The 11,867-nt window shown below is 45.9% G+C and overlaps 1 protein-coding gene across 1 annotated transcript; it reads right to left on the reverse strand.

Moving 5' to 3' along the window:
- Positions 1–8,109: 8,109 nt before the first annotated feature.
- Positions 8,110–11,666, reverse strand: LOC119325114. Its single transcript, XM_037598855.1, has 4 exons — positions 11,498–11,666; positions 9,712–10,110; positions 8,808–9,614; positions 8,110–8,657 (listed from the first exon to the last, which is right to left on the reverse strand). The coding sequence occupies exons 1-4, from the start codon at positions 11,547–11,549 to the stop codon at positions 8,419–8,421; spliced, it is 1,497 nt and encodes a 498-aa protein (XP_037454752.1). The 5' UTR covers positions 11,550–11,666; the 3' UTR covers positions 8,110–8,418.
- Between the last annotated feature and the right edge of the window lie 201 nt (positions 11,667–11,867).

An 11,867-nucleotide genomic window follows, 5' to 3' on the forward strand; every position in this document is an offset into this window, starting at 1 on the left:
AAGGGGCAAGCATCAGGCCACGAGAGTGGAGGGCGCGCCCACCCCACCTGGGCGCGCCCCCTGTCTCGTGGGCCCCTGGTGGCCCCCTCCACTTATGCCAGCACCCACACACTTCATCTTCTACCCAAAAAAAAACCCCATCCAGCTCAAGCGCGAGTTCTAGCTCATTTTGCTGCGATTTTCGATCTCCTTGCTCAAAGCTCCATTCACAAAACTGCTTTGGGAGATTGTTGCTTGGTATGTGACTCCTCCATTGGTCCAATTAGTTTTTGTTCTAGTGCTTTATTCATTGCAAATTTTTGCTGCATTGGTGACCATGTTCTTGAGCTTGCATGTTAAATTTATGAGGTCCCAAGCAATTCTAATGCATGATATAGGCTCTAGGCACTTTTAGGAGTACTTGCTACCAATCTTGTTTAGTTTTATTCACTTTTATTTTGAAGTTACTAAAATTTCAGAAATTTTCAGAAAATGTTAAGGAGACTTTTGAGGGGTTCTTCTAGCCAAGGCTCTCAAGAAAAACAAGCTAAAGAGAAGGAAAAAGCCAAGTATAATCTTCCTCGCTTAGCGGAAGTACGGTCGTGTGAGTGACCATGTGATAATTTCTTGAAAGAAGCTGGAATTCATGAAGATTTTTATTCTTTGATCGAGAATGCGGACCTCACCGGTTTCCTCCATGACCGGGTCGATTAGTATCTCTTACTTACCAATACTTTCGTGCAAAAAATTTATTATTATCCTAAGAAGTCACCGCCTTCAGTATCATTTCATTTATACGATGAATTCAGAGAAATGTCTTTACGTGATTTTTGCACAGTATGTAGGATATCTTATGAGGGAGAATTAGAGGAACCCCATCGTAACGATGTGGATGGCTTTGTTAATACTATCGCTGTAGAGGAGCCAAAGAAGGGTTCCGAGGCAAAAATCTCTAGCATACACTTTCCTGTTTTACGCTACTTTGCCATATTCGCTAGTAGATGCTTGATTGGTCGTGGGAATAGTGGAAGCTTTAGTGTTCCTGATATTATCATTCTTCAACACACCTTGCTTGGAGACAATACTTTTAGTATGGGTGCCGTCGTTGCTAAACGGCTAGCCCTGAATCATACAAAAGGCCCCATATTTGGAGGTATCTATGCTGCACGTCTTGCTAGACATTTTCAGATACCCATTAGGCACCTTGAGAAAGGGGAGACAAAATTGCCTCCTCACATTTTCGATTACAAGAGCATGGTAGCACACAAGTTTATTGTTGACAAGAAGAGAGGATGCTCTTGTATAAACTTAGATTTAATAAGAAACATTTTGAGATTATTATTTTTCCTGCACCTTTATTGTTTGATTTGCTTGCAGAAAAATTTCTTGTCACGCTGGAAGCGGTGTACAATCACTGAGCCCAAGCTTTTACTCCAGAACCTAAACCTGAGCTGGAGCTTGAACTGGACCCTTATCATGCATCATCTGTCCAGTGGGATCCGGAGATGACCAGCCAGTGGTATCTTGATTACACCCCAAGTACACCGGGGAGAGTAGCGGCGGTCCTTGGTATTAGACCGACTTGGGCCAAAAGCCTAAGCTTGGGGGAGTACGTATTTCTCACCGACTTTACATTCATGTTCACACACTAGTCGTCGGTGCTCATACTCTTTCAGTGTATTATCCATGCTAGTTTAATTTTCTTTTTTTGCTTTCTTCTTGTGTGTTTGATAAATCTTAAGAAAAAACCTAGAAAAATTAGTTAGTTTAATTTCCATGCTTGTAGTAGAAATTAAAATGAAAACCCCAAAAGATTTCTAGTTCTTCTTACTTGTTGGGAGCTTTCCCGTGTAAATAGTTTTATTTTCTTTTCTTTCCTTTGGGGGTCGAGAAGACCATATTGAAAATGTTTAGTGGCTCTCATATGCATGATTGTTTATTTAACTTAGAGCCCATATTATCTTGTCTTCTCTCTTGAGTTGAATGCTTGCAGATTCTAGCTTAGTCCAATGCACGTGCACTCTTATTATTATACACATCGTTCGGTCGTGCAAGTGAAAGGCAATAATGACGATATATGATGGACTTATTGGGATGAGAAAATCTGGTATGAACTCGACCTCTCTTGTTTTTGTAAATATGATGAATTCATCGTTCCTGAGTCAGCTTATTATGAAGTAAATATATTTGCAATGACATTTAGAGATTATAGTTGCTTGTCCCATGCTTGATTAGTTTTGAGTTATAATGGTTTACCTTGCGTGCCAACACGCTATTAGAATGATTATGATGTGGTATGATGGGATGGTATCCTCCTTTGAATGAATTGAGTGACTCGACTTGGCACATGTTCACGCATGTAGTTGAAACAAATCAACATATCCTTCATGATATTTATGTTCATGGTAGATTATATCCTACTCATGCTTGTACTCGGTGTAAATTAATTTTAATGCATGTTCATGACTGTTGTCACTCTCTCAGTTGGTCGCTTCCCAGTCTTTTGCTAGCCTTCACCTGTACTAAGCGGGAATACTGCTTGTGCATCCAAACTCCTTAAACCCCAAAGTTGTTCCATATGAGTCCACTATACCTTCCTATATGCGGTATTTACCTGCCGTTCCAAGTAAATTTGTATGTGCCAAACTCTAAACCTTCAAATGAAATTCTGTTTTGTATGCTCGAGCAGCTCATGTTACAACTAGGGCTGCCTATATCTTCCATGATAGGTGGGTTATTCTCAAGAGGAGTGGACTCCGCTCCTCATTCATGAGAAAGGGCCGGTAACCGGGATGCCCAGTCCCATGATCCAAAAAGATCAAAGCAAATCAAAATAATTAAACAAAACTCCCCCAAGGCTGTTGCTAGTTGGAGGCACTCGTTGTTTCGAGCAAGCCATGGATTGATGCTTGTTGGTGGTTGGGGGAGTATAAACCTTTACCATTCTGTTTGGGAACTGCCTATAATGCATGTAGTATGGAAGATACAGCCATCTCATAGTTGTTGCGTTGACAGCAAAAGCATGCCGCTCAAAATGTTATTCAATCTCTATTTTAAAATCGAGCTCTGGCACCTCTACAAATCCATGCTTCCCTCTGCGAAGGGCCTATCTATTTACTTTTACGTTGAGTCATCACCCTTCTTATTAAAAGCACCCGCTAGAGAGCACACTGTCATTTGCATTCATTACTATTGGTTTATATTGGGTATGACTTGACTGGATCTCTTTTACCATGAATTACAATGTTTAGTCAGTCCTTGATCTTTAAAGGTGCTCTACATTTATGTTTTGCGGTCTCAGAAAGGGCTAGCGAGATACCATTTTGTTATATCATGTTATGATTGTTTTGAGAAAGTGTTGTCATCCGAGTTTTATTATTATGGCTCGCTAGCTGATTATGCTATTGATATGAGTAATTGTGAGACCTAAGTGTTATTGTGAGTATGGTTAGTTCATAATATTTGCTGAAACCTGAATGCTAGCTTTTCATGTTTACAACAACAAGAGCAAACAGAGTTTGTAAAAGTTTTTCTTTATCACTTTCAGTTTATCAACTGAATTGCTTGAGGACAAGCAAAGGTTTAAGCTTGGGGGAGTTGATACGTCTCCAACGTATCTACTTTTCCAAACACTTTTGCCCTTATTTTGGACTCTAACTTGCATGATTTGAATGAAACTAACCCGGACTGACGTTGTTTTCAGCAGAACTGCCATGATGTTGTTTTATGTGTAGAAAAGAAAAGTTCTTGGAATGTCCTGAAAATCCACGGAGGCACTTTTTGGAATTTATAATAATTATTGGGCGAAAGAAATACACCAGGGGGCCCACACCCTGTCCACGAGACAGGGGGCGCGCCCCCTCCTCCTGGGCACGCCCCCTATCTCGTGGGCCCCCTGGACCTCCACCGACCTCAACTCCAACTCCATATATTCACGTTCGGGGAGAAAAAAATCAGGGAGAAAGTTTCATCGCCTTTTACGACACGGAGCCGCCGCCAAGCCCTAATATCTCTCGGGAGGGCTGATCTGGAGTCCGTTCGGGGCTCCGGAGAGGGGGATTCCTCGCCGTCGTCATCATCAACCATCCTCCATCACCAATTTCATGATGCTCACCGCCATGCGTGAGTAATTCCATCATAGGCTTGCTGGACGGTGATGGGTTGGATGAGATTTACCATGTAATCAAGTTAGTTTTGTTAGGGTTTGATCCCTAGTATCCACTATGTTCTGAGATTGATGTTGCTATGACTTTTCTATGCTTAATGCTTGTCACTAGGGCCCGAGTGCCATGATTTCAGATCTGAACCTATTATGTTTTCATGAATATTTGTGTGTTCTTGATCCTATCTTGCAAGTCTATAGTCACCTATTATGTGTTATGATCTGGCAACCCCGAAGTGACAATAATCGGGATACTTCTCGGTGATGACCGTAGTTTGAGGAGTTCATGTATTCACTACGTGCTAATGCTTTGTTCCGGTTCTCTATTAAAAGGAGGCCTTAATATCCCTTAGTTTTCACTAGGACCCCGCTGCCACGGGAGGGTAGGACAAAAGATGTCATGCAAGTTCTTTTCCATAAGCACGTATGACTATTTACGAAATACATGCCTACATTACATTGATGAACTGGAGCTAGTTCTGTGTCACCCTATGTTATAGCTATTACATGAGGAATCGCATCCGACATAATTATCCATCACTGATCCATTGCCTACGAGCTTTTCACATACTGTTCTTCGCTTATTTACTTTTCCGTTACTACCGTTACAACTACTACAAAAACCCCAAAACTATTATCTTTACTTTTGCCACGGTTACCTTTATTATCATACTATTTTGCTACTAAATACTTTGCTGCAGATACTAAGTTATCCAGGTGTGGTTGAGCTGACAACTCAACTGCTAATACTCAAGAGTATTCTTTGGCTCCTCTTGTGTCGAATCAATAAATTTGGGTTGAATACTTTACCCTCGAAAGTTGTTGCGATCCCCTACACTTGTGGGTTATCATGCGAATGTCCGTGTACTCGTCGGTTACGGGAAGCAGACACACCCTCATGTCTAAGATCCGCCTGTACTTGTCGTAGCATGTGTATGCGTCCTTGGCCGTGTAGGTTATGTAGGCTAGATTCAGAGGTACCTCCCACGTGTTCAGGTCCTTGATATCGTTGTCTTCTTTCATGTTGGCGTAGAAGGGGTCGATGATGGTCTCGGTGAGATCAACCATGAAGTCCTTCTCCTGCCCATTGCCGATGATCTTGTATTGCTTCTGGATGTCAACAAGCTTGTTGCACAAGATAGCCGAATCGTCGCGTTCTTCCTTCTCTCCAGCATAGCGAAGGTGCAGTCGGTGCTGCCGATGAAACGGGCGAATGCTCCAGGACCTCTGATGGACCTACAATAGTGGTAGACGAGAACCTCATCCCGCACGCATACCTGGGCGACGGCGATCCGCTGGTCCCAGCCAGGAGACGAATGGATAGGCACAAGGTCTAGTCCTGCGACCTTGTGGTTTCTCGTCCTGTAGGTACTGCTTGAACTCGTCGAGGCAGAGCTTCACCAAGTCCGTTGGTGTACATCACATTCAACTTGGTGCAGCCATGGGGCTGAACGGAGAACTCAAAGGTGAACTCCTTGCTGAAGTACATATCCAGCAGGCTCACCCCTCAGATCACCATTGGAGTCTCTTCAAGTGAACTAAAAGGTGAACTCCTTGCTGAAGTCCATATCCAGCAGTTCGTTTTTCAGCTCTTGGAAAACTGGATTCAATAGTAAACTGAGTGTGTACATGCGACAACAGTTACTACCCCTCCCTCGCCCGCTGCACGCCTGGCAGAACATGCACCCTTGGCGCATTCAAACGCCTCCATTAAGAAACCTATTCTGGCCACACGTCGGTTCATGAGCGGGTCTGTATTAGTACTGTAATAACAAGTGTTAGTGGTCACTTTACTTAAATTTAATTACCTTTAATTAAAATTTATTCTTAAAACAAGCAATACATTGGCTCGTTCTATCAGTGCCACGGGATCAACATGCAGAACAATTAGAATTATTATTCTCAGGACACACACGGTCAACACATTTGCCGCACTTTCACATAGACAATACTACCAGGTTTGAACAGTTTGTTATGGTTGTTGTCTTCTGCATTATCATGCCGTGTTTTCCAGCTTGCATGATTCAGAACCAACAAATAAGATTCAAATAATAAATACAACAAAGATGCCTACACATCTCATTGATTCCCAGCTTGCAAGATTGAGAAGCAACAAATAAGATTCAAATAATAAGTACAACAAAGATCTCATACACAGACATCAACCGAGGAGAGTAGACACGAGGAGGACGTGCATTGGCATGGCCTGGAGGAGGCCCTCGCGCTGTCCGCAGCCGGCGACAGCGTCATCCTGCCACCGACGGTGTTCCTCCCTGAGTCCAAGACCGAGCCGCCGTCCAAGGAGCTCGAGCCGGAGCTCTACCAGTGGACAGGCCAGCTCTGTGAGTGGGTCAGCGCGCCGCCCATGTGGCTCGGGGTGACGCCGGAGCAGGAGGCCACGTACCTCCAACAATGGAGGGCGTGCGCGCTGGCGGACGAGCGCGGCGATGGCGAGCAACAGATGGAGCTGGAGTGTCGCTTGGCACAGGAGGCGGAGGAGGAACCCCTAGAGTGGGAGGAGGAGGAGCACGCCCGCGCAGCTGCAGTGCAGCCGCCGACGAGGCAAACGACGGAGGAGGCGGCGCGTGCGGAGTAGGAGACCACTTTCCCTTGGGCTGGCCGGCGTTCATCAATCTTACCGGCTCCGGGGAGGAGGAGGACGATGACGATGCCTAGGGTAGTGCGCTGACCACACAAGCATTTTTTTAGTTTTTTAAGTTTTATTAATGTCTAAGTGGACTGCGGCCGATGGTTGACCGGTCATTTAATGTTGTCTAAGTGGACTGAGACCGATGGTTGACCGGTCATTTAATGTTTAAATATGTTCATTTGGGCCGTGTGATTTTTATATGCAAAGAAAAATGGGTCTGCCACTGTTCGGCACACCGGCCGATCCAAACCAAAAAGTGAACGCGTCGTCAACTTGGCCGATCCAAACGGACAAAACGCGAGGCCGCCTGTGTTGGAGTTGCTCTTACACCCAAACAGAATAGATCGGCACCTTGAAGTTGGCTTTGTGTTTGAAGCTTGTGGAGGCGGGAGACGACGTCACGGGTTTGTGAAACCAGGGGAAGGGAGAGCATTTTTGGGGGTGGGATATGAAAAGAAGCGCGCACGCTTTTGTGTTCCTTGAGACCCGCAATCTGTCCCAGAAGATGAAAAGCGAGAGGAGGCCTTTGGTTTTTCAGGAGGAGGGGAAAAAAGGCTCCTTGGCTTTTGGTTTAGCAAGCCATTTTACTTGGTTTTCAGGAGTAGCATTACGGTAGTATACAGAACACAATTTACTGAGAACCAAAGAGGAGGAAGGCTACTAGTACAAAACTTGACTCTCTCCATGCATCCGGAATGTGTTTGGGGGTAAAAAGTTGCCACCGACCCCCACCGGCATATGTTCGCGTCGCCCAGTTTCGTCGTCAATGAATGCTGCTGCACTGGCAAAGCGACGCCTGACACACCGGCCGGCCAGCACCAGCTCGCGTGCGATGCGTGAATGCCAAAGTCAGGGAATCCGAGTAGGTACGCTCCGCCTTTTCTCGCTGGGCCCCACACCAGTAGGCCTCAGCGTTACATGGGCATTTCACACAACTGGGCCACAAATAGACCTTGTGCCACAAGGCCTGGACTCCAGTGCCAGGTTACCACAGACATCAGTGAGCGTCAAATAGGTTTTTCCGACATCAGTGCCCCCAGCACTTTTCTTTCTTTCTCTCAAAGCCCAGACTGCGGTGCAAACCTTCCGGCTTTTCTGCAATCGTCACCGAACCTCGGCCCAAGATTGAAAGAGTCTGCCCGAAAGTCTGACAATGAGTTGGGACCCCTGCCTCAACAATACTTTTTTTTTCTGAACAAAGAAGTTCTAAGCTACTCCAGAAATAGTACATTCATGAAAACTTGTTGCTAATACCAAAGAAGTTTTTTTCTTTTTAAGAACTTGCTCCAGAAGTTGATGCACACAGAAGATGGAACACTTTTCCACCCAAGCACCCGAAAATGCAGGTCAATATCTATATATATCTATGATAAGGAAACATCCATGGTGTCCGATGGATTAACTGGCTGCCCATCAAAATCAAAAGCTTGCTAATGCTAATTACACCGCCTAAAGCAAAAGGCAAAAGGGTAATTCGACTTTGATCTGAGCCAAGCAAGCCACCTCTAATATTTCTACCAGCAGACAAGAGACAACAACACCATCTATATATGCACTCTAAGAGCACCCTTCTTTTCAAGCCCTACACCGCAGCTCAGCCACACAGATCAGTGCTACTGGCTGACCATCAGTGCGCTGTCTCGCTGTCGAGGCACGCAATACACTGGGCGGGCTCAGCGAGGCCGTAGACGTCCTCGATGCAGCTGCTGTGGAATGTATGGTGGCATCTAAGGACAGCGATGACAGGGGGAGCAGAGGCAACGTGGGCGGCGCCCCCATGGGCCTCAAAAGCGAGGTCGAGCTTGCAGAGCGCGCACCTTGTCCCCAGCGGCTCTGTCTCTGGCGCTTCATCATCCTCAAACAGAGCTGAAATTGCAATGAGGCAAGTACGGTCAGGTCACCAAAACTATGCCTGCCTCGAAATGAGAATACAAAAGAACAGTTCTAATTTAGGTGTGAATTCACCGAATTATGTTGCCTGTAGCTATTTTAGTTCCAAAAGTAGTAGAACTTTACCAGGACCCTTGATGTGAAGCTGCGCTTGTGAATTCACCAACTTATATTGCTGCAGAAGCTGCTCTTGCTGCTTGATTAACAGTGCCTTCCTGTAAGCAGCACTCGACACAGCATGGGAAGACTCATTCGCATTCCCTATTTCTAGCTTTGGTACGACCATTGGGCCAGTAGCACCAGCCCGCACGCTGGCCTGGCTTGTGTGCAGGGGTATCTTGGTGATCTTCTGTTGATTGTTATTTTGAAAGTGTTGCCTGGGCAATGTAACGACGGGAGCAGCCAACTGGTTGACCTGGTGTGTTCTGTTGCCAACAGCTTCTGTAATGACTGGGGCAACCGGCTCACTGATCTGCCTTCTATTGCCAAGAGCTTCTGTAATGACTGGAGTAACCAACTGATCAGCTTGCCTTTTTCCTCTGACAACAGCATCCGTAGTTGCTGGAGCAACCAACTGATTGACTTGACTTGTTCCACTGGAAATAGCTTCTGTAATGGCTGCAGCAACTGACTGATTGACTTGGCTGCCAACAGCTTCTGTAATGGCATTCGACTTCTTTGCAATCTCAAGTTGCAGCTGCTGTGCAGGCAATGGATCAACACTGGCAGGATCATTTCCAAGTTCAGTTCTTGGATTCCCCATAATCAGCGGAGCAGCTAATTTAGCACCCTTGCTTCTGATGGTGCTTTTCCTTTTTGAAACTACATCAGAAGGTCCCTTGCCGCTCTGTAGCTTCTTTGGTGGAGATGGGATGACAGCACCATCCGATTGATCACCCTCACTAGCACATTCTTTGTTTCTGTTCTTTTTACCTGGATATTAATAAAGCCAATCAAAACTAGGAATACAATATGAATGTCCTAAAAAAATGAATGATTAAAACGAGTACACAAAGCCTCTAATACATACCACTGTGAACATTTCGATTAACTTTAGAAGCTGAATCTTTAGCAGCATGTGCGGAAGTAACTCTGGAGCGCTTGGCAGTAGGGTTGGTTGCAGGAGTACTTGCTCGCTTATGGTCTTCACTCAGAACAGCAGGCTGAGTAAGAGGTTTCCAAGCAGATTTAGTCACTTCCTGAGGGGTTCGAGCACGGGTTACAGTGGGCCGTGCTGCAGCTAACTGAATGCTAAAGCGAGCATCTGGAGTACTTCTATTGCTGCTTGTGCTATCGACTCTTTTCTTCGCATCAGGTGTAGCAGCAACCGCAGGAGGTATACGGGTCATCGACCGAGTAACAGGGCGAAACACCTTCTGATAGGCAGGTGTGCTGCATGATGGCTCAGAGTGGCCGGCATCGCTGCTCGCTGGAATGGAAATCAAAGCAAGAGGTTACAAATATTACCATTGAAGAGCATGTCCTGGGGACGTGTACTCATAGGTGAGTACTAACTTGATGAAGTGAAAAGGCAATGATTTGATAAAACTATGGAAGTCTTCCTTGGAAACAAAACCACACAAATTTTATGCGACTTGCAACTTAGTAAAATTGAAAACAGCTTTTAACAATACATTGGTTTTCCAGAGACAAAGGCTGGCATTTGTACATATCGACTTGGCTTCCAATAAATAATACAGTATGGCACAGATGGATTATGTAAGATGGTGAAGAATTACACGCATAATAAATAGATTAACTCATAATCTGTTAAGGCAAATTGATGGGTAAGATAAATTAAGTTAATTTGACAAAATGAATTGCAGGCCGGTCAGAGGCTATGGCAGAGATATAACATCAGTGTAAACAACAGCATTGTACCTATTTAATCCGAGCAAACTAATTCATAATGGGAAACAACTAATTCTCAGCATTCTGATATCTTTTTCAAGATCCCAGTATGAACAAAGATGGGAATCTTAACGTTCGTCCATCGTTCCCGCGCACCTACGACCCTGGGCCTGGTCACGCACGGCATGCAAGGTATAACAAGAAAACGACGTGGATGACGGATTCGCGCGGAAGTGCCGTAGTACTGTCCAATAATTATGACTTTTGCACACTAGTAAATAAAGGACTCTGCCAGCATAAACCTAAACAACACAAACCCCCCTGAAGAAAAATGGCCAGCTAAATTACAACCTATTAAGAAAACTACAACAGATTTTTCATGGAGGAAATCAGATCCCACTGAACATGCCTGAACCTAGCAATGAGAATTCTTGCACAAAGTAAATCATCAAGTGAATAAAAATCAATTACAAAGTTCCCTAATTCCATGGTAAACCAACCCAAGAAACATCTGAACCATTTCCAAAGGGCCAACTTTCAATTCTGATGCTCCCCTGTAACACCACCGCCCCCCAATTCAAGAAGCACCTAATAGCCTACCTATCGCCGTACATCAGCAGGGTGGCAAGCCTCCCGAAGCAAAAATCAGGGCCCTATTCCGTACTACCCAACGGCATCCCTCCATTCCAAGCACCAGAGCAACCCAATCGGGGCGACACCGGCGTCCGATCGCGGCTCCGCCCCCAAAACAAATCCGCACGCCCCCATCAGCCGCGCGCACGCAAGCGCATCTAAATCGGAATCCCCCGGCCAAAGAACCGGCAAGCCAGCGCAATCAGCCAGACGCATTGCGTCGGAGCCGCCGCCCCGCGCCCCCCGAAGCCCGCCGGAAAGGACCGGCGCGCCGTCGCGCCGATAATAAACCCCCATCAGCCCGAAAAAGCCCGGATTGGCCCCGTTCTTACCGCTGGTGGCGGCGGCCGCCGGGCGGGCCGCGGAGCCGGACGCGCGCGGCATTGGATTGGGCGAATCGGCGGCGAGATCGCAGGAAATCCGAGGAGAAAGCCCTAAATTCGCCTGCTTGGTTTCCTCTCCCCTTTCCTGATTTTTTTCCGGGAGGGGGGCAGAGAGGAAGGGGGAGGGGAGAGGGGGGGCTTAGGAAGTGGCTGCTTATATAGGCTTCGGATGTGAGGCGTACGCCCCGGGCCCACGGTTCAGGTGGCGATGGGTCTGTGATCTCCTGGGGCTTTGGGCCCAGCTGGAAGTAGCAGTATAGCACTAGCATAGCGTGTGACAGTAATAGATCCTAAAAAAAAAGCGTGTGACAGTAATAAA

This window comes from Triticum dicoccoides, chromosome 6B (genome assembly GCF_002162155.2).
Source record: "Triticum dicoccoides isolate Atlit2015 ecotype Zavitan chromosome 6B, WEW_v2.0, whole genome shotgun sequence".
Lineage (NCBI taxonomy): Eukaryota > Viridiplantae > Streptophyta > Magnoliopsida > Poales > Poaceae > Triticum > Triticum dicoccoides.

What these genes read in the sequence shown, in the direction of transcription:
- LOC119325114 (XM_037598855.1), bottom strand. Translation starts at nt 11,549, where the DNA reads ATGCCGCGCGCGTCCGGCTCCGCGGCCCGCCCGGCGGCCGCCGCCACC. An exon ending in GGCGGCCGCCGCCACCAGCG is followed by an intron (nt 10,111 to 11,497) that starts GTAAGAACGGGG and finishes TTTCCATTCCAG; the next exon opens with CGAGCAGCGATGCCGGCCAC. An exon ending in TAATCGAAATGTTCACAGTG is followed by an intron (nt 9,615 to 9,711) that starts GTATGTATTAGA and finishes ATTAATATCCAG; the next exon opens with GTAAAAAGAACAGAAACAAA.